Below are 19,232 nucleotides of genomic sequence, written 5' to 3' on the forward strand. Positions count from 1 at the left end.
AACCTCTTACAAAACAGAGCAAAATTGTGAAGGAATGTGCTTTTACATTGATTAACACAGTGGTATTTGAAATTAGGACGAAGGCAGACCGACAAGCAGTGCTCGTCCTTGTCTGTCTGCCTTCGTCCTAGTTTCATGTCTTGCTGTATTACTCAATCGATTAACAACTCGCCAAGCTTCAGTGTTTTTCCTTTTTCTTCCTTTTTTTTTTTACAGGGAAAAAATCATCACAGGGACAAAAAGAAAATTAGGTATACAATTCTACTTGCCATGCATGATTACAAAACATATTTAACATAAATACATAAACATGATTGAACTTGACACATGAAAGCAAAATTTTTGGTTATTTGAAACCATTAATCTGCCTCTTCTCAAATGCAACCACAGATACACTGTATTACACAGATAGTTACACATAAGGAAGTTGGCATTTCATGAGAGACAAAAAAATTTACAATGAAAGGTTTTCAACGAGGTGATTTTGAATGCTAGTGGGTCGATGATGGTGGCAACTTCTGTGGGCAGGCCATTACAGTCCCCTGCAGTGTGCAGAAAAATAACTGCAGAAAAGTCGCAGTATGGGTGTGGAGGGGATGCACTCTATTACGGTGGCTCGAAGGGGTGATGCAGTGACTCGAACGGGTGATGCGGTGGGCTCTTTTCGTGTACAGTTTGTCCAAAAGCATGGAATTAAATAATTTATGAAAAAGGTAAAGACCTGCTATCCTATTGCGTGAGGCTAGAGCAGGTAAGTTTATTTCAGTTTTAATGCTGAGATGCTTGAATTGTAAGAGTAATTGTCAGAATGTGTCTTGCAGGGCGTTTCTGAGCCAACTCAAAGACATTAGTAAAGGTTATTGTAGCATGGGTAAAGAATAGCATTAGCATGCTCTAGCTTGGGTCGCACAAACGTTTGCAAAGCAAACTTTTAATAGAGGGAGAAATGAAGAGCAGATTACGGCTTACATAACCAAGAGCACGGTTAGCAGAATTTATAATGTGGTCAACATAACGTGTTCAAGTTTGGTTGCATGAAATGTGCCTACCGAGATATTTGAACGATTCGCTTGTTGCTGTCTGGATGTTATTGATGCTATAAATAGGCACAACATATTTACAACGATATTAAATAGACACAAACACAGTTTTAGAGACATTTAATGACATTAGCCAAGTGGTGCAAAACCAGGAGCTTGGTAACAGCAGTGGTCTAACAACTGTTTAACTTCATACCAATGCCTCTGTGTACATTACTGAAGTGTGGAGAGTGGTTCTTGTGGTGCAACATGCAAATAATGACTGCATGAAAAAAACGCAATATTGACCAACACCTGTAGTCTTGTGATGACCATAGGTGATGACCTCTCAAACAAAACTGGCATTGGAAGTCAGCTGTCCCGAAACTTCTGAAGTGGAAGCGTGAAAAGTCAAGTGTAACCTTCTGCTGGGTTGCTAGCCATGTGTAGATTGCAGGAAATGAGCAGGCAAATAATGCAGCGTGTAAAAGCTAAAAACGTGGTATTTTGCGATCCCCTTCGAGTTCGATATATCCGGGTTCGACTGTATCGCGAAATCAGGTCTCATTTTTTGTCAACCTAAAATTACCCACTTCATGAAAGTGATCAGGACGAAGTGACAGTCAGACTGGTTTACAGAACAAAACAACAAACTATGTCTTATTAAACGTAGTTTTGAAACAGTGGTGAAACTGAAGCCAAAAAAACTTATAAAATTGTCCTTGCAAGAATGAGATTTGAGCATATGCATTCAACTCACAAGTGTACAGGATGTGGACCAACCCAGTTGTGAGCAATGCACAAGCACTGTTCGGTTAACATTTTCTGATCTAATGTCCATGTTGGTACTCAGAATGGCATCATTTCTTTAATTAGATTTACCGAGCATATGTCCCAGTGCACCTAGAATTTTTCTGTGATGAGAAAAATTCCTCGTCCACACGCGGCCATCCAGAAGTTTCAGCACTGCTGCAAACCCTTCGTCCAACTCCATCGCTACCGGCACCCAACTGGGCCCAGGTCGGAAATTCCACACGAATACCTGTTTTCCTGGCTCCAGGTTGGTCACCCTGGCTGACATCCGGTTCCTGCGAACATTTTCGTGTAGCTGTTTCACCATGACTGCCTTCTGGAGATCCAGCCGTCAAGGGCTGTTTTCAGCCTCCTGCCCAGTAACAGCTCAGCAGGACAGCAGCCAGTTACCTCGTGTGGTGTGGTCCTGTATGTTTGTAGGATTCTAGCCAGCTGTGTACGAATATCTCCCGATCCGGCCTTCAGTTTTTGCTTGATGGTCTGCACTGCCCGCTCCGCTGCGCCGTTGGACGCTGGGTGGTGTGGTGGCACCAGTATCTGTTGGACGCCGTTCTTCTGTAAAAATACCTTGAACTCCTCACACGCAAACGCCGGGCCGTTGTGCGACACGACGACGTCTGGCAAGCCCTGACCTGCGAAGATCTGTCTCAGGCTCTGTATTGAACAGCTGCGGATGGAGTCGTCACCGGATAGACCTCTATCCATTTCGAAAATGCGTCCACCACGATGAACAAATGCACATTCCGCACCGGGCCAGCGAAATCTACATGCAAACGAGACCACGGCCTCTCGGGAAAAGGCCATGGCCTAACAGGCGCTGGCCTAGGCATCCGCTGGTTCTCCTGACAAACATGGCATGCCTGGACCGCTGCCGTAATGTCTCCATCCAGTCCTGGCCACCAAACATGGCTGCGGGCAACTGCTTTCATTTTTGAGATCCCGGGATGACTTTCATGTAGAAGATGCAGTACTTCAGCCTGTAGCAATGCAGGGATCACCACTCTGTTCCCCAATAAGATGCAGTTACTCTGGACGCTGAACTCCGGGAACCGAGCTTTAAATGCTTCCCAAGGCTCTCCCAAGGGAGGCCCTCTACCCGTCCACAAAGCTTCTCGCAACTGTACCAAACAGGGGTCTTTGTTAGTGGCTGCTGCTACGACTGATGCTGATAGCACCCTTGGATAACAATCCTGGAGCATGAAAACTTCTGGAGGACATTCAACATTAGCCTCCCTCATGGGCAGGGGCAGCCGACTGAGGCCATCCGCGTGAGGAATCTGTCCACCAGGCTCATACCTCAAGGCATAGTTGTAGCCTGATAAGAACAATGCCCAGCGCACGACACGTGGAGAACATGACTCTGGTATAGGCCTATCTGCTGCCAAGAGACCCAATAGCGGCTTATGATCAGTCACAAGCTCAAATCTTCGACCCCAAAGGTACTGCTTGAAGCGCGTAACTCCGAATACAACAGCAAGTGCCTCTTTGTCAAGCTGACTGTAATTCCTTTCCGCCGAGGCCAGGCTTCGCGACGCAAAAGCTATCGGTCGCTCCACTCCGTCTGCTTCCCCCTGTGCGAGAACCGTGCCTAGGCCGTAGGGCGACGCATCTGGGACCAACACTGTAACCTTCGCAAGATCGAAATGTGCCAACGCCGATGCTGATGCCAGTAATGCTTACTTCGGCAGAATGCATCTTCCTGAGCGGGCTCCCACGACCACAGTGTGCCTGGACTCAGCAGGTGATTAAGCGGGTGAAGCACTGTTCAAAGCTGGGGAATGAATTTCCTGTAGAAATTAAGGAGGCCGATGTAGCTTTGGAGCGTCTTGCAATCTCGTGGTTTTGGAGCCAAAAGGACCGCTTCAATGTTTTTAGGGCTCGGCTGCAGGCCTTTGCTTGTAATGACGTGGCCGAAGTACTCAACTGTTTCCTTCATGAACTCGCACCTGGCTAGTTTCAGGCGGAGCCCTGCTTCCTGCAGGCGCCCAAGGACACTGCACATATTCTTCCAGTGATCCTCATCGGTCTGGCCAGTCACCAAAATGTCATGGAAGTAAACAGCAACGTGCGGTAGATCCCCCGGCAAGTTGACCATTTCGCGCTGAAACAACACAGGCGCTGACACCACGCCGAATGGAAGTCTGGTGAATTGGAAAAGGCCTTTCACCGTATTAATTGTGACCAATTCCTGTCACTCTGGTTCCAACTGTACTTGTTGGTACGCATCCTTTAGGTCAAGCTTGGTGTACTTGACACCGCTGCTCAGTTTCGCAAACAGTTCTTCAATTTTTGGAATTAGATAGCTTTTGCTGACCATTACTGGGTTAATGGTGACCTTAAAATCACCACAAATACATACCCTGCCGGCTTGCTTGACCACAGGCACGACAGGTGCGTCCCACCTTGACGTCCAGACAGAGCATACGATGCCTTCTCTTTGCATGCGTTGCAGTTCTTCTATTACTTTGGCTCGGAGTGCAAATGGCACCTGCCTCGCTTTAAAAAACTTTGGTTTTGCCCCTTCTTGTAGTGAAATCTTGGCCGGTACGCCTTTTAGCGTACCAAGAGACTCCGAGAAAACGTCTACAAATTCCATGACAAGGCTTGTCACGGAACAGACTGCATTAAGGTCCTTCGGTTTCGTTATGGTAATCGCGGGGGCAGTCTCTCCCCAACAACGTCGGACATGGTCCTCCCCCACCACGAATACTGGGAGCGTTGCTTCGCGGGCTCCTAACTTTGCAACGGCTGTGATTTTCCCCAAGACTGCCGAGAGCTGCCCTGAATAACTTTTCAATTTGACGTCAGTGCTCTAACTGTGCTCCAGGAAACATGACGTTGAACTTATCCTCACCTATGATGGAGATGCTGGCTCCGGTGTCTAATTCAATCACCAGTGGTACACCATTAATGAAGACCTGGACCTCCATGGGCTCGGGTCCGGCCGCTTGTAACGTCCACATGTCGTAAGGTGCATCCGTGTCATCGGTCTGTGGCTCGGGAATCTCGTCCATTTTGTGCACTGACCGCAGTCTCATCTGGTTTCTCTGGTTCACCGCTGAGTCGCTGCAGACCCTTGCAAGGTGCCCTCGCTGCCCACACTTGAAGCAAACACTAGTGCTGTGCCGGCACCGAGTCGCCGAGTGTCTGCCACCACACCGCACGCAACCCCGCCGCTCAACTGCATCTCTTTTCGGCGGTCGTTCCACGAAATTGGCCGTTCCACGAAATTGGCCGAAATTGGTCGTTCCACGAAATCTCGCTCGTCGACGCTGCTTGCGTGCACACTACGGTTTGTAGCGCACCATGACGGCCGCGCCTGATGCTGCATAGGCAGATCATTGACCAAGCGCCGATGAAGACGAGCCGCCGGTGAAAGACGAAGAAGACGAGGCGCCGGTGAAAGACGAAGTTTCGCCGCGCTGCACGAGAAGTTTCGCCGCGCTGCTTGGTTTTTGGACTGGCCGTCAACGCTGCCCCCTGTCCTGCTCGCCGTTTTGTGTCGCCCGCCGTGAACTCTTTCCCCAGACCTATTTGTGTACAAACCCCCTTTCACTTGGTGGAGGTGCAGGGGTCGATTGCGCCCGCGCTGAGGTAGAATTTTCTGCATTGTGCGACGAACTGGCCGACGACCTCCATTTCGTGTGTCCGGAGAAGCTCACAGTCACTGAAGACGTCCATATCACTCCGAAGGCTTCAGCGCTTGTACCCCTCTCGTGCCCTGCCACGCCGGCCGTCACCGTTTTATTTACGCCGTCTTCTTCCTTTGTCCACCGCAAAAACCTGCCGCTGCCATCTGCTGTTCTAGATGTTCACGGAGGTCTCACGAAGATGCTTATCTGCAATCCATCTTCTTCCCCGCTTACCCTGCTATGTGGTGAATCTCTTGGTTCAATTCAACCTGCCCACATTCTCTCTGACCTGGATGCCCCCGTTACCTCCCGCCGTTCCTCCATCAACGCTCTTCATTCCGATTCGGCACCTGATCCATTGCCCGACGCCGCTTTCCAAGCCACCATCGACGACGCTCTTCCTTTCGCCCACCGGGCGCAGCTCTCAGCACTTCTGCACACGTTTCGCTCTGCTTTTGACGTCGCCCACATTCCTCTAGGCCGGACTTCCACCATCGCTCATCGCATAGAGACCGGTTCTCACCTGCCTTTTCGACAGCGGCCATATCGGGTTTCAGCAGCAGAGCGCCGCGTGATTAGTGAACAAGTTGAGGACATGCTACACCGTGGTGCCATCCGTCTGTCTCACAGCCCTTGGTCTTCGCCGATGGTACTTGTAAAGAAGAAAGATGGCTCAATCCGATTTTGTGTCAACTACCGCCGCCTCAACAAAATTACCCACAAGGACAATTACCCTCTTCCCCGCATCGACGACGCTCTTGATTGCCTCCAAGGCGCTGTGTGCTTTTATTCCCTTTACCTACGTTCCGGCTACTGGCAAGTACCGATGGCTGCACCTGACAGAGAAAAGACAGCATTTGTTACACCCAACAGCATCTACGAGTTCAATGTGATGCCGTTCGGTCTGTGCAACGTGCCCGCCACATTCGAAAGTATGATGGATAACATCTTGCGGAAGTTCAAGTGGCAGATATGCCTCTGCTACTTGGATGACATTGTTGTCTTTTCCGCCAATTTCACCACGCACCTCGCACGCTTACGACAGGTTTTGACTTGCCTTACTGAGGCCGGCCTGCAGCTGAATCTCAAGAAGTGCCACTTCGCCGCTCGGAAGTTGATCATCTTGGGGCACATCGTCCGTCTCCAAGGAAGGCATTCTCCCTGACCCAGCCAAGCTTTGTGCTGTGGCGCAACTTCCTAAACCTCTGTCGCTCAAGCAACTTCGAAGCTTCATAGGTTTGTGTTCCCATTTCCGTCGCTTCATACGCAATTTCGCGTCGATCATTGCGCCACTGACGAAGCTACTTGGCCGAAACAATGACATGTCTGGCTGGTCGTCAGAGTGCGACGAAGCGTTCACTACCCTGCGCCATCTTTTGACTTCTCCGCCAATACTCCGACACTATGACCCAACAGCACCTACCCAGGTCCATACGGATGCGAGTGGCGTTGGCCTCGGAGCTGTCTTGGCTCAGCGAAAAGATGGGTTTGAAGAATACGTAGTTGCGTATACGAGTCGCGTGCTCACCAAAGCTGAATCCAACTATTCTGTCACGGAGAAGGAATGTTTAGCTATTGTATGGGCACTAACGAAATTCCGGCCCTATCTGTACGGTTGCCGTTTTGATGTCGTCACGGACCACCATGTGCTCTGCTGGTTATCGTCTATTAAAGATCCATCCGGTCGCCTCGCTCGATGGGCTCTTCGCCTTCAAGAGTTTGACATTCGCGTCATCTACCGTTCCGGCCGTAAGCACATGGACGCCGATGCTTTGTCTCGGTCTCCCATTCCCAGCGACGCTGCCTGCTCCTCGCCGACAGATCCCGTGCTTCGTCTCTTACCATCGCTGATATGCCTGCGGAGCAGTGGAAAGACCCGTGGCTTGCTTCCCTAATAGACGCCGTGTCTTCGTCACAAAACGTTGCGCCTTCAAGAACATTACGGCGTCAGGCTCCGCACTTTGCCCTCCGGGACGGCCTTCTATACCGCCGCAACTACATGCCTGATGGTCGGCGGTGGCTTCTCGCGATTCCCCACCATTTACGATCTCAAATTTGCGCCTCTTACCACACCGACCCTCAGTGTGCGCACACTGGTGTGCTGAAAACATTCAAAAGATTTTCTCAGCGCTACTATTGGCGCGGCATGTACGCCTCCGCTCCTCGTGTGACCGGCCCATTGCAACCACTCCCTTGCCCGGCATGTCCCTTCGATCGTGTTGGCGTTGACCTTTACGGACCGCTTCTCTGTACGGTCTCTGGGAACCGCTGGATTATCGTCAGCATCGACCACCTCACCCGGTATTCTGAGGCAGCCGCCCTTCCTGCTGCCACTGCCCGCGAAGTTGCGATGTTCCTGCTGCATCATTTTGTTCTTCGCCATGGCGCGCCGCGCGGGATCCTAAGTGACAGAGGCCGCGTCTTCCTTTCCCACGTCATTGAAGCTCTGCTTACCGAATGTCACATCGTACATCGGACCACCACTGCCTACCATCCCCAAACTAACGGGCTAACCGAGCGCTTCAATCGTACTCTCGTAGACATGCTCACTATGCACGTCGCAGTGGATCAGACCAACTGGGACGCTGTCCTTCCTTTCGTGACGTACGCGTACAACACCGCCACGCAGTCAACCACTGGTTTTATCCCTTTCTTCCTGCTGTACGGGCGTGAGCCGTCGTCCACGATGGATACCATCTTGCCTTATACTCCTGACGCCTCCGAGTGGACGCCCCTCTCTGAAGTCGCAAAGTATGCGGAGGAATGCCGCCAGTTGGCACGCTCTTTTACCTCGGCATCCCAAGGCCGCCAAAAGCATCGTCACGATAACAATAACAGGCACCACGTTTTTCCGATAGGATCCCAAGTTTGGCTCTGGGTTCCAGGCACACCACCAGGATTGTCGTCGAAATTCCGTACAGAATACCACGGCCCTTATCGCGTCGTCCAGCAAACGTCGCCAGTGAATTACATCGTGGAGCCGCTCAACCCTTCTTCGGACTTGCGCCATCGCAGCCGAGAAACCGTCCATGTCAGCCGCCTGAAGACCTACTACGACCCGCTCCTCTTGTCTTCGCCATAGATCGCCAGGTGGCTCCTCTTTGTTCCTGGGGCAGTTGTAGCGAACCATGACGGCCACGCCTGATGCCGCATAGGCAGATCATTGACCAAGCGCCGATGAAAGACGAAGTTTCACCGCGCTGCACGAGATCGCTTGGTTTTTGGGCTGGCCGTCGGCGCTGCCCGCCGTCCTGCTCGCCGTTTTGTCGCCCGCCGTGAACTCTTTCCCCAGACCTATTTGTGTACGAACCTCCTTTCAGTTTGCATCCTTCCTCGCGGCTTCAATGGCAGTCACCAACTGCTTGGCCGATTCCAAGGTTAAATTCGCGGCTTCCAGGAGGCGTGTCTGCATTCCTATGTCATTGATACCATAGACAATCTTATCCCTCAACATGCGGTCACGCGACGCGTGTCCAAAATTGCAGTCATCCAAAAGCCTGTTAAGTGCCGCAACATAGTTGCTGACAGACTCACTTTCATGCCTCCGCCTCGAGGAAAATTTGAAACTTGCGATGACTTCGGACACCTTCAGCTTGAAGTGGGAACTCAGAACTGTGAAAATTGCCGTGAGCGTCGCATCCGCAGGCTTCGTAGGCGCAAGCAAACTTCTCTCAGCAGCAAATATGTTGTCGGCCCGCAGGTTGTCAGGAATACCGCTTTCTGCTTTTATTCGGTGACGTCGTTGGCAGCGAAGTACAGCTGAGCGCGCTCCTGATACTCTGCCCACTCGGTTGTATCCGCGTTGAATGGTTCCAGCTTTCCGGTGGTCATCTTCCTGTTAATGGCGCGGGCTTGCCGCGCAGCATACTAAACCAATTTGCCACTGGATCCCATCCTCGTGACCAGTTGTCACGTCCAAGGAATGACACGACAATGTCAGCTGTTCAGTGCAGGCGCCCGACTTCCTCGGCCGGCCGCAGCAGCACGTTTATTTATAGCCGTCAACAACGCCCCCTGCTGGATCAGCAGGTTGTCCTAATATAACAATAAACTTGTGAAAGCAGTCTTGAAACGAGTCAGTAAGTTATACCTGATTGGCAGCCATAATTTGCTTACCTAGTATTTCAAGGCATGCTCTCTTTTAACTGACCTCGAATTATGGCGTAGAGGCAAATATTCACCATTTTCTAATGTTATTCATGAAAGCATAATTTTTTTTGGCTCTTTTCATAGAATAACTCTCTTCTAGATAAGAACATGCTGCCTAGATGTGTGCGATTCCAGTTTACTAGCTTTGCATCTTCCTGCAGATATAGCCGCCACTGTGGCTCAGTGGTTGTGGTGCTCACCTGCTGGTGCGAAAGATGCAGGTTTTGGTCCCAGCTGCAGTGGTCGCATTTCAGTGGAAGCAAAATGCTAGAGGCACATGTACTGTGGCTTTGGGACATTAAACCCCATACATTTAACCAAACCATCTTTGTGTAGATAAAGCCGGAAAAAAGTTCACCCTTTTTTCTTTTATTCTTTTTTCGAACAGTTGATCATATGTGACAAAAAGGTGTTTTAGGATATTTATGGTCACTCACAAAAATCTTATTTACTTCAATTTTCGCCATGTAGTCAATATAAGTGTGAATGTTACACTTCTTTGTTTGCTAGTTTGGTGCTGTGGCCTTCCTCATAATCTTTTCTGATTCTCTCCTGGTTCAGTATTTTTGATGACAGTCCACCGCACTTGACCACATCATAGTGTAACTCACTGCGACATCCCAGATGCCTTGGGATAACACCATTGATATCACAGGGTTTAAAGTCTGGCCCTGCTGTCGTCACTGAATGTGAACACCATCTAAATGGTGATTGGGAAATGTGCATTCAGAGGAAGGCATCCTTTGGTGCGCACTCCTAGATGACTTAGCTAAACGACTTGCTGGCATTTTGGGTTTGCCCTTGGAGGCACTTCTTGAGAAGTTCTGGTTGTTGTAGTTGCTGCAAAACAGGCTTTGTGTCACAGAGAAGTGACTTGGGCGAGTATTTAGGCGTCATCTGGCTCTTGTATGCGCACCAAGTGTCAGTGTCTTTCAAGCACTCACATGTGGAAGTATGTGACCCAAACAGCCTTATGCCTGTTGCCAAAGTCTCCCACAAAAAGCAGAACAGTACTTCAAAAATAGCCACCCATTAATGAAGAAATCTTGTGCCTCGCACAAGGTTAGAAGAGCACAGTGCAAAACATGGCAGGTTTTGGGAAAATGCACCGTGCACCTTTTTTTCATTGCCTCACTGCTGCCCTCAGAAATATTCCTAGTTTTAGTGTCGGCATTATTTTTTGCAGCAAAAATGTGAGTGAGGGTACACTCTAGAGAAATGAGGCACGCCCATTCACCACTTGGTTAGGCAAACTGGGTCACACTGGCTCCACTAAGGAGTGGAAAAGCATTTGGGCCTCTGAACGTTGTTCAGGAAGGTTTTGACATCAGAGGTTGGCACAAAAGTCTAAAAATCAGTATTGTTTTTTAGTTTTGTCTGCCCCTTGCCCTAGTTTTCCTTGTTTTCCTCAGCTTGAGTTCTCTTGTCCTCTAGATCTTTCGACATACTTCACCTAATCTTTGTGTTCTAGTTGGTATCAGTATTAGGCGGGCTGACTGCACATGTAGACATTTGCTTGTGAAGCTCATTGCCAGTGATCTTCTGCAGCCGTGCAGTATGATGTGGCTGAGGGTCCTGCGGCACAGCTGTCGAGGGACGATTTTGTGCTGCTCCATCGCGCCAGGAGAGGTTCCGGAGTCAGTGACGTAACTAAGAAGCCCACGCCTGATCTGAAGAAGGTGCCCACCAAGCCACCCTTTGTGAAAACAACTGAGCAGTCCAAGCACTCAGAGGCCCCTTCTGCTACTGCAGCTGGTGCTACACCTGGTGCTGCACCCTCCAGTGCAGATCCATCGCAGCAGCCCCCGCAGCAGCAGCAGCAGCAGCATGTGGAAAACAGTGTGCCAGCTGAAGCCCCTCCTCTGCCTTCCAACGGGACGGCACCAACTCAAGCAGCAAGCAATGTGTCCTCAACAACGCCAGCAGCACCCTCGTCAACATCGTTCCTCAGTGAGGAGGAGCTGGAAAGCCTCGTGGAGTCTGGCAATGTCACATTGCCGCCAGGGTACCAGAACCAAACGGTGAGGACCAGGAAATATTTTCTTCCTTGCATCAGCAGGCATGGTAAAGTGCACCGCTCTGCAGGCGGGACCTATTGCTGTAGGCAGAACTTTGCACTTTTTGTCTTAACCTAGTTTGACATTTGAGGTGAGGATTGCATGGGATCCATGCACAGATTATTGATGTCGCTTTTCCTTGCCAGGGCTCAGACAAAGACGAGTCCCTGTTTGGAAATATTGGTCAGCAGTCTGAGGTGTTCCTCCCACTCAGTGTTCAAGTTTGTACTGTTGAAAATTCCGTCTTCCCAACCCTTTGTCTACCAAGCAGCCTCAGAAAATTGCCATGGCTTGCATTAACAGCTGTCTTGTATGTTTCTGAAAGGCCACGCTTGCTGCTTGCTCATGAGAACCTTTATTGTGCTGCATGCTAGCTTTGCAAGTATGTACAGGTGAGCAGAAAAGTTTTTGGAACACAGCAATATCAAAAAAAGCTTCATTGCTTGGCAATCTAAGCATGGAGCAATGAATTGAAGGGTGCATTTTGCACTTCCCTGCGTAGCCTACATACCACGCTCCTCAATTCCTGGCCATACTTCTAGGCAGCAAAAAAATTCAGGGTGCACCTGTGCGGTAACATCGCCTTCCCGTTTTATCTCAATGAAATGCATACGACCACTCCTTGTGGCATTTCCTCAAACCATCGCAGAAACTGTAGACATAGCTAGATTGTACTGTATGCACATTCAAGGGACCATAAAAGAGGTTTACTGAGTCCAGCTAGATTTAGATATTTGGGTCCAAAAATTGCAAATGTGTTATTTTCGTCATGAACAGAACTTGCATAATCCCGAAAATTCTGTTAACTCTTTCCATTCCCTTGTCTGCTGAATAGTTCATCGAGGGCCTCGAATCTGGCAGGCTTGATGCTGTAGGTAGCATAAGAGGGCTCTCATACAGCTTCCGCCCTCACTGTTCGACCACGTTCCTTTGTGGCACTCGCGGTAATACAGGACGTACTACGTTCGCCGCTATGCACGAGGGTGGCACTTATGGACACTCTCAAGGTTAGCTTACACTACACATAAATACCCCTGAAAGCAGCAGATTGGACAGCCACCACATTAGCTGTGTTGGTAGAGCGCCGCACGCGAAATTCGGAGATCGTGGGTTTGGATCCCACCGGCGGCATGTGGTTTTTTTCTTCTGGTTTTATTAATCTCCCATTGATAAAAACAAAATAAAAAAAGACATCCCCTATGCTCCTTGGTTTCGGTGACTGTTGGCTTCCGTCATTCATGTCAAAACGAGCTCCTCTTTCCATCCCCTTGTCAGCTGTGCTTGATCAAGTGAATTCTTTGCTGTCCATGATTATGTCATCACTTTCATGTGCAGCATTGTTTTAATGGGAAGTACTGCTGAAGTATGAGAGCAGTGCAATGAGTCCTGTTGAGGTACGAAAATGCAAGGCATTGCTTGCTTCGCATTCAGCTCACTCATCCTGCTTGAAGGCAACATGCGCAGCAACTTTCAGAAGGAGCTAAGCCCAAGCTCTCAGGGTCATTTACGCTGCTCCGAATAGTGAGGCTGCCATTGTTAAGAAGGACGGTAAACTGGGCTTCATTGTGCCACCATCTGTTCATAAATATTGTATCTGTGGGTTGTCTGAATCAGTCGCATTGATCGTGTATAATTTTGGGTGCTCAGACTAGTTGGCAAGGGTGGATTTATTGATGACTCTTGAAGGCGAGGGCGGTTGGGGTCCTCTTTTTGTGTTTCATTTATAGGGGCTTTTAATTAAGAAAATGTGTTTTCTTATTACATGGCTTTCTCACAGAAGATTTCTCACGGAGGAGATGGAGTCAGGTAGCCTCCCTTTCCCCCACCACCAAAAATTCGTGTGTTAAGATGAGCTGGGTGACCGTGCGAGCCATTCGGTTGGTCACTTGCCCTGTGCCTCAATGGCTTGGTCGTAACAGGGCTGCTGTCACCTGGAAGGCACTCTCATGATGAGAGACTCGAAGCAGTGCCTGCTGTTAAGAGTATGCTGTTAAGTATGTGCATCTGGCACATAACTTGTTCTCCTCATTTTGCATCGAGGCACGTCTTCCTTTTGGGAAGTGTATTGGCTTGCTCATTACTGCTGCTCAGCCATAAACATAAAAAACATTTTAAAAAAACCATAAAGTATTTCTGTCATAACTTGGAGGTGTAGCTTAAAATTCGGTGGAAGAAAAGGCCATTCTTTTTCACACTGTGGATAAAGGGCTAACTAAACACGTCTTGTGTTAGCTATGGATTGTTATTGTATGAAGTGAAATGCATTTTGTGCTAGTTTGCTATTACTGCCGCAAGGAGCAGTGCAAATATGGGCAAAAACTTGCCTACGTACAGGAAAAATGAGTTAGCAAATGCCATCATGGGGTTGTTTACTAAGCCGCAGTGCCAGAGGACCAAACGGGAGTACTGTGCACTTCCAAATTGCTGTGTTGCGTGTGGAGTAGTGACTCACCTTGTGTCACTGTTTTCGCCACTCACGTGCAGTTCTCTTCAAGTAAAAGTCCAGCATATGGGAAAGCAGTGGGGTCCTTCATTTTGATGGATGTGGGTGTCTTTTGCAAAAAGTGCTTTGCAGCTGTGGTGCCTGACTTTCGCCTTCGGACGTTTTGGCAGGCTAGTTGGTTATGGAGCATCGGGAAGGGAACTGTGCAGTGTTCGTCTCATTCTTCGTTCTGTTGAGTGCATCTCAGTTTGCACTGTTCACTTTATGGTGCCTGGTTTTTCTTTCTTTGGTTTGTCACTAAAATGCTGGCACTTCCATCTTCCTTTGTGTCATATCAATGGCAGCATCTCTGATTTGGGAGGGGGGGGATGCGGAGCTTTGTAAGTCAAGAGAATGAATAGAAATCCCCGTACTTCTTGGGGGAAGAACTTTGGGAGTTCATTTAAAGTTCTCAAGTGCTATCTGGCTTACTTTATTGTTTTGTTTTAGCTTGTTTTTAATAAATCACAGTTAAGTTCACAAAGGATACCATTTTTCATTTTGTAGCATAAACAAGAGGAGGAATGATGTTTCGTGTACTTAGTCATTTGCTTTCAGGCGGTGGTTAATTTTGCATTGCCACAGGAGTGAAAAATAACATAGCCTGTCTACCTCTTGCAGGACCACCACGACTACTACAACACTACATTTTATGAGGACCCAGCCACTGTGCGTAGCCTCTGGACTGACCTGGACGCACTGCCCAGCGAACATGTCATCACCCACGACATGCTGTCTGTGTCACACCGGCGGGCTGCTGTAAGTTGCTCTTCTGAGGAGAGGAAACATCATCTGCAGAGCGTTGTTGTTGACACCTTAGCATGAGGTTGACGCTATTCAGGCAGTTTGCCGTTAACATTGCAGAACTGTTTATATAACTGCACGTTAGGGAAAGTCACTTCATTGTGTATAGAGGCAATGATTTCACTTGTTTCTGCAATTTTTTTATGTCTATAAAACCAGATACTATAGTAAGCAGTCGTAACTGTTTACAGTGATTCCGCCTTTGCTGTACCATCCTGATAAAAATCGGGAATATTGTGTCAAACTTCTCCAAATATATTGCTTTGGAATTGGGCTGGCATCATGTGCCAGTTATTGCAGCCAGAGATACACTCAGTTTATGCTGCCATTTTTAAATAAAAAGATCTGTTGAATCTCAGTTAAATGTGATCGTCATGAGACGTTCGTTATGTTGAAACTTTGTAGTTGGTGCACTAATCGTAAAATAAATACCGTAATTCAAACTTTCATGGTGTGCCTTTTATGCGATATGTGCAAGTCAGTATTGGTGTTGAGTAGTTTTTATAATATGCATCTTTGTGTTCAGAATAATGTTGATTTCTTTGATAGGGCACTGACGATGCAGTTTACATTGTGCAGCAATGGGTAAAGTGTAGCAGTGTTGGTATGACAAAGAGAGCACTCCTTAAGGGACATAAAGACCTCACCTCGTCATGGGTGTTTTGCTGCTTTCTAAATGTCCTTTGACGAACTGTGCTCGTCATATGTTGTTTTTACATTTAAAACATTGATGGCAGCACCTCTCCTTTCATCCACACTTTTATTGAATGAGATTTGTTGCACTCAGTGTCAGAAAGCATTCCTTGTGTTGTGTGTTAAGGCTCACCCTGTTAGCATAAGATTTTCCTGCGCTTTCATGCAAACACAACGTCATCCATGTGGCATTATAGTGCGGAAGAGTGTTGTCTGTCGAATGATGGCAGCGTAAACGATGAGGATGTCAACTTTGATTTTTATTCTTCAAGTGAAGAAGATAGCAATTAGTCTACAACGGCAAGAACATCTTCAAGGAAATGAGGGTCTGGTGTAAGTGGTGCAAGAAGGCCGCGTGCAGAATGCCGTGTTTTGAGTGCTGCCACACCCTTGGTAGTCTCCAGTAGTTTGGAGGGAATCAAGGGACGAATAGTGCATTTTGTGTACTGCTAATCAAAATCAATCGTTTTTCTCTGAAGTTCCAAGAGTGGGCTGTACGTTATGGCTAGCAAAACATTATTTTCTGCTGTAAAATGTTTTCACAGATATTTTTGTATTTTAACATGTCATTGAAGTATTTCGCATCATAAAAAAAAAAGGAGTCATTTTGGTATCTGTTTCTATTTTTCAGTTTGCCCTTAAGAGGTTAAGGTACACTGAAGACAGGTCCAGCCAGTTTTTGTTCTCAGTGAAATTCGACTGTGTGGCTTAATGTGGCTCTCTTGACGTTCATTCAGCAACAGAAGATGTATTCACTGCTGAGAAGTTGGAAGTTTAAAGTGGAATACAGTTAAAACTCGATTTAACGAAGTGAAGAGCAGCCACAAATTATTTCGTTAAGGCATTTTCCCACCCTTCATAATCGTAATTGTTCACTTAGTGGCATCCAAAAGGTATGCTATCTTGGTATCGTATTTGCCAACAACCCGTGCCTGCGTGTATGAAAAGCCCATGAAAGTGGCCCGAATCGCTTGTTCGTGAAAGCGCCACCGGCTGCCGAGTCCTTTGTTCCACGCCGCGGTGCAACTTGCAGCCCCGTCAAAACAAAGCCAGGGGCACGTCTTGGTCACTTAGATGTTACTATTGACACACTACCAACAAGCTGCGAAACTTCGTGGCAAAATAAGTGAGGTATCACTTTTTTTAATCGGTTATTCTAGGAAAACTTCGTTAAATCAGGTTTAGTGGTCATTTGTTTTGGTATTTCAGGTTACTGAGAACATTGAACCTTATGGCACTTGCTGGGTAATCAAAATTTGTTTATTAGATCGGGAACTTCGTAAAATCGGGTTTCATTAGATTGAGTTGTAACTATTTTGTTCCCGCTACTCTGGTCAATTTAGTGATGTTGATGATGTCATTGAGACTATTGCGGACTTTGTGATCACTGAAAATGAACAATGGTGTTGTCTAGCCTCAGAGATCTCCATCATAAAAAGGTAGTGACATTATCACAGTTTGCTTGTGAAAATATCCGCTGACAGCGATACCTGTGTCCCATTTTTCGGTATTTTGTACCTTATAAAAGCAAAACTTTGCAGATGTAGCCATTTTATCATTACAATGCAGTAATCAATCAATCAATCTAAATTGGCCAACTTGAAGATTTCCTCAGTGTCCCTTTGAAAGAACGTAGGTTGTGGCATGATTTAAAGTGTGCAGCTTTGCATTCTCAAAGTACCGTTTATAAATGCGTGTAAGGCCTGCACTTTTTCTTCCCAGATTAGAGGGCCAATTTTCGGGGTGCGGCCGATACACGCGGTGTATGAAAAAAAAAATTTTTTTAAGTAAAAACACTCTAATCAGAGAATGAGAGGCATTTATTCTACGTTCAATCGTCACTCGCGGAGTTTTCCAACTCTGAGCTGATGCTGCACTCTGGTGCACGCTGATCTCACAAGTCGCGCAGCTGTCAACGCTTAGCCACTGTTCCGCACTTCCATCACATAGCGGAGCAGTTCTTCCAGTTTGAGAAACTTTCACGGCTTGCCTCAGAAAGCGCGCTTTTTGCACCTTGTGTTCCTCGATGCATCCTTTTGGTTGCACCATCATCAGACGCACTTTTCGGCCATGTCGAAATATCTGCCCACAATCCTGGCTTGCCTTGGAAAGCGTGCTTTTCGCAGCTTGTGTTCCTCAATGCATCCTTTTGGTTGCACAATCGTCGGACGCACTTCTTGGCCACGTTGAATTTCCTGCCCGCCGCACGCTTGCTGTGTTCAACAGCAAACTACCAGCTGTGTAGCTATTCAGGTGCTTGCCCATCATGCTAAAACTGCAACGCTTGGAGGCAGCAGGTGAAAGCCACAACTACAGTAAACTAGCACGTTACGACAACTCCCATGCCTTTGACAGCCACAAAAAGGCTGGAGCTGGTTACACTGATGCCGATATGGATAGCGGGAGCTTGCGGCGTAGGAAGAAGTTGATAATGATGAGCCGCAGCCTCGGGTGCCATCCTTAGGTGGCGCCTGGAAGCTCCTGTGCACATGCGTCGCCTCCGCGATCAAGCGCACCATTGCTCACAGCTGGAGCCAATCACGGAGGCCACGGCATGTGCATTTTGAAGGCTATTCCCGCGTGGGTCGTGAAAAGTTTCGGTGCGGTCCTTCATGGCTATTATTATTTTTTTAAATTTTCTTCGGGAAAACAGGGTGCGACCTTTACACGCGTTTGTATGGTATTTCAAAATAAACTGAGACACTAGCAAAAATGCAGAAATCGACTGACACGATCGTTGAGACATGTCATTGAAATTTTTTGTTGACCATGAAGTTTGTTCCCAAGTTTGGCACTGCATGCAGTAGGAGACCATTCTTATCTTGTGTAGGCTTCTTTGCGGTGCATTTTTTCATTACTTGAAAGGAGTTGAAGGCAATAATTGAATGCAGAAAATGGGCCTGCCAGGTGGTGCCATTTGCTATAAGTGGTTTGGGTAGAAGAGTAAACTTCATTCTGGAAGGTTTCTAGGTGGGAGCAGTGTGGGCCGCTCCACAGTTTTTACTTCTAGTCCAGGGCCCTCATGGAGGCAGGTATGGTCTGTAAAAGTGAGCCGGTCCTTCATAGCCGTGCTGTTCAAGGCCGCCTCCTACCTGCTCTGATGTGGAACATTTATGTGAAAGCCCACTAGTGTAGCCCTCTCCCGGCAATGTGGACATCTGTCCTCATACGCGATGGAGAACTTCCAGCTTTGGAGTTCGTTTTGCTTTTTTTGATGAATAAACATATCCCGACTTTTTTTTTTCATTTCTTGTAGACTGTCAACTTGAGCTTCGACTTCCCATTCTATGGCCACCCAGTGCGAAACATCACCATTGCAACTGGAGGTGAGTGGGTCTCCTCCTGCGAAAACTGTTCGTAGCCGTGCATGTGCAGTAAGTTGACTGCGTGCCCAACAGAGGGATTTTTCCTCACCTGAGCAGCCTTGGAGAGGGGTGGAATAGTGTGCACTCGAGTCTTCTTTAGGCGGGGTGCTCCACTGGTCTGTTGGGTGGCGCTTCTGTTGAGAAGGAGGCAGCATTTCGTTTAAGGGGACAGCCTCATACAATTTTGTAGTGATACCTACATTACGGTAGCATTTGGA

The 19,232-nt window shown here is 47.9% G+C and overlaps 1 protein-coding gene across 2 annotated transcripts in view; it reads left to right on the top strand.

Annotated features, from left to right (window-relative positions):
* Positions 1-19,232, top strand: part of l(1)G0289 (plexin domain containing lethal (1) G0289) — an 81,261-nt gene that overhangs the window by 6,533 nt on the left and 55,496 nt on the right. For both annotated transcript variants that reach the window (XM_077657434.1, XM_077657433.1), the window contains exons 2-4: positions 11,162-11,634; positions 14,774-14,911; positions 18,906-18,975. In XM_077657434.1, the coding sequence (XP_077513560.1) occupies positions 11,162-11,634; positions 14,774-14,911; positions 18,906-18,975 (681 nt within the window). The remainder of the gene's footprint in view (positions 1-11,161; positions 11,635-14,773; positions 14,912-18,905; positions 18,976-19,232) is intronic.

Source organism: Amblyomma americanum, chromosome 3 (assembly GCF_052857255.1).
Source record: "Amblyomma americanum isolate KBUSLIRL-KWMA chromosome 3, ASM5285725v1, whole genome shotgun sequence".
Classification (NCBI taxonomy): Eukaryota; Metazoa; Arthropoda; class Arachnida; order Ixodida; family Ixodidae; genus Amblyomma; species Amblyomma americanum.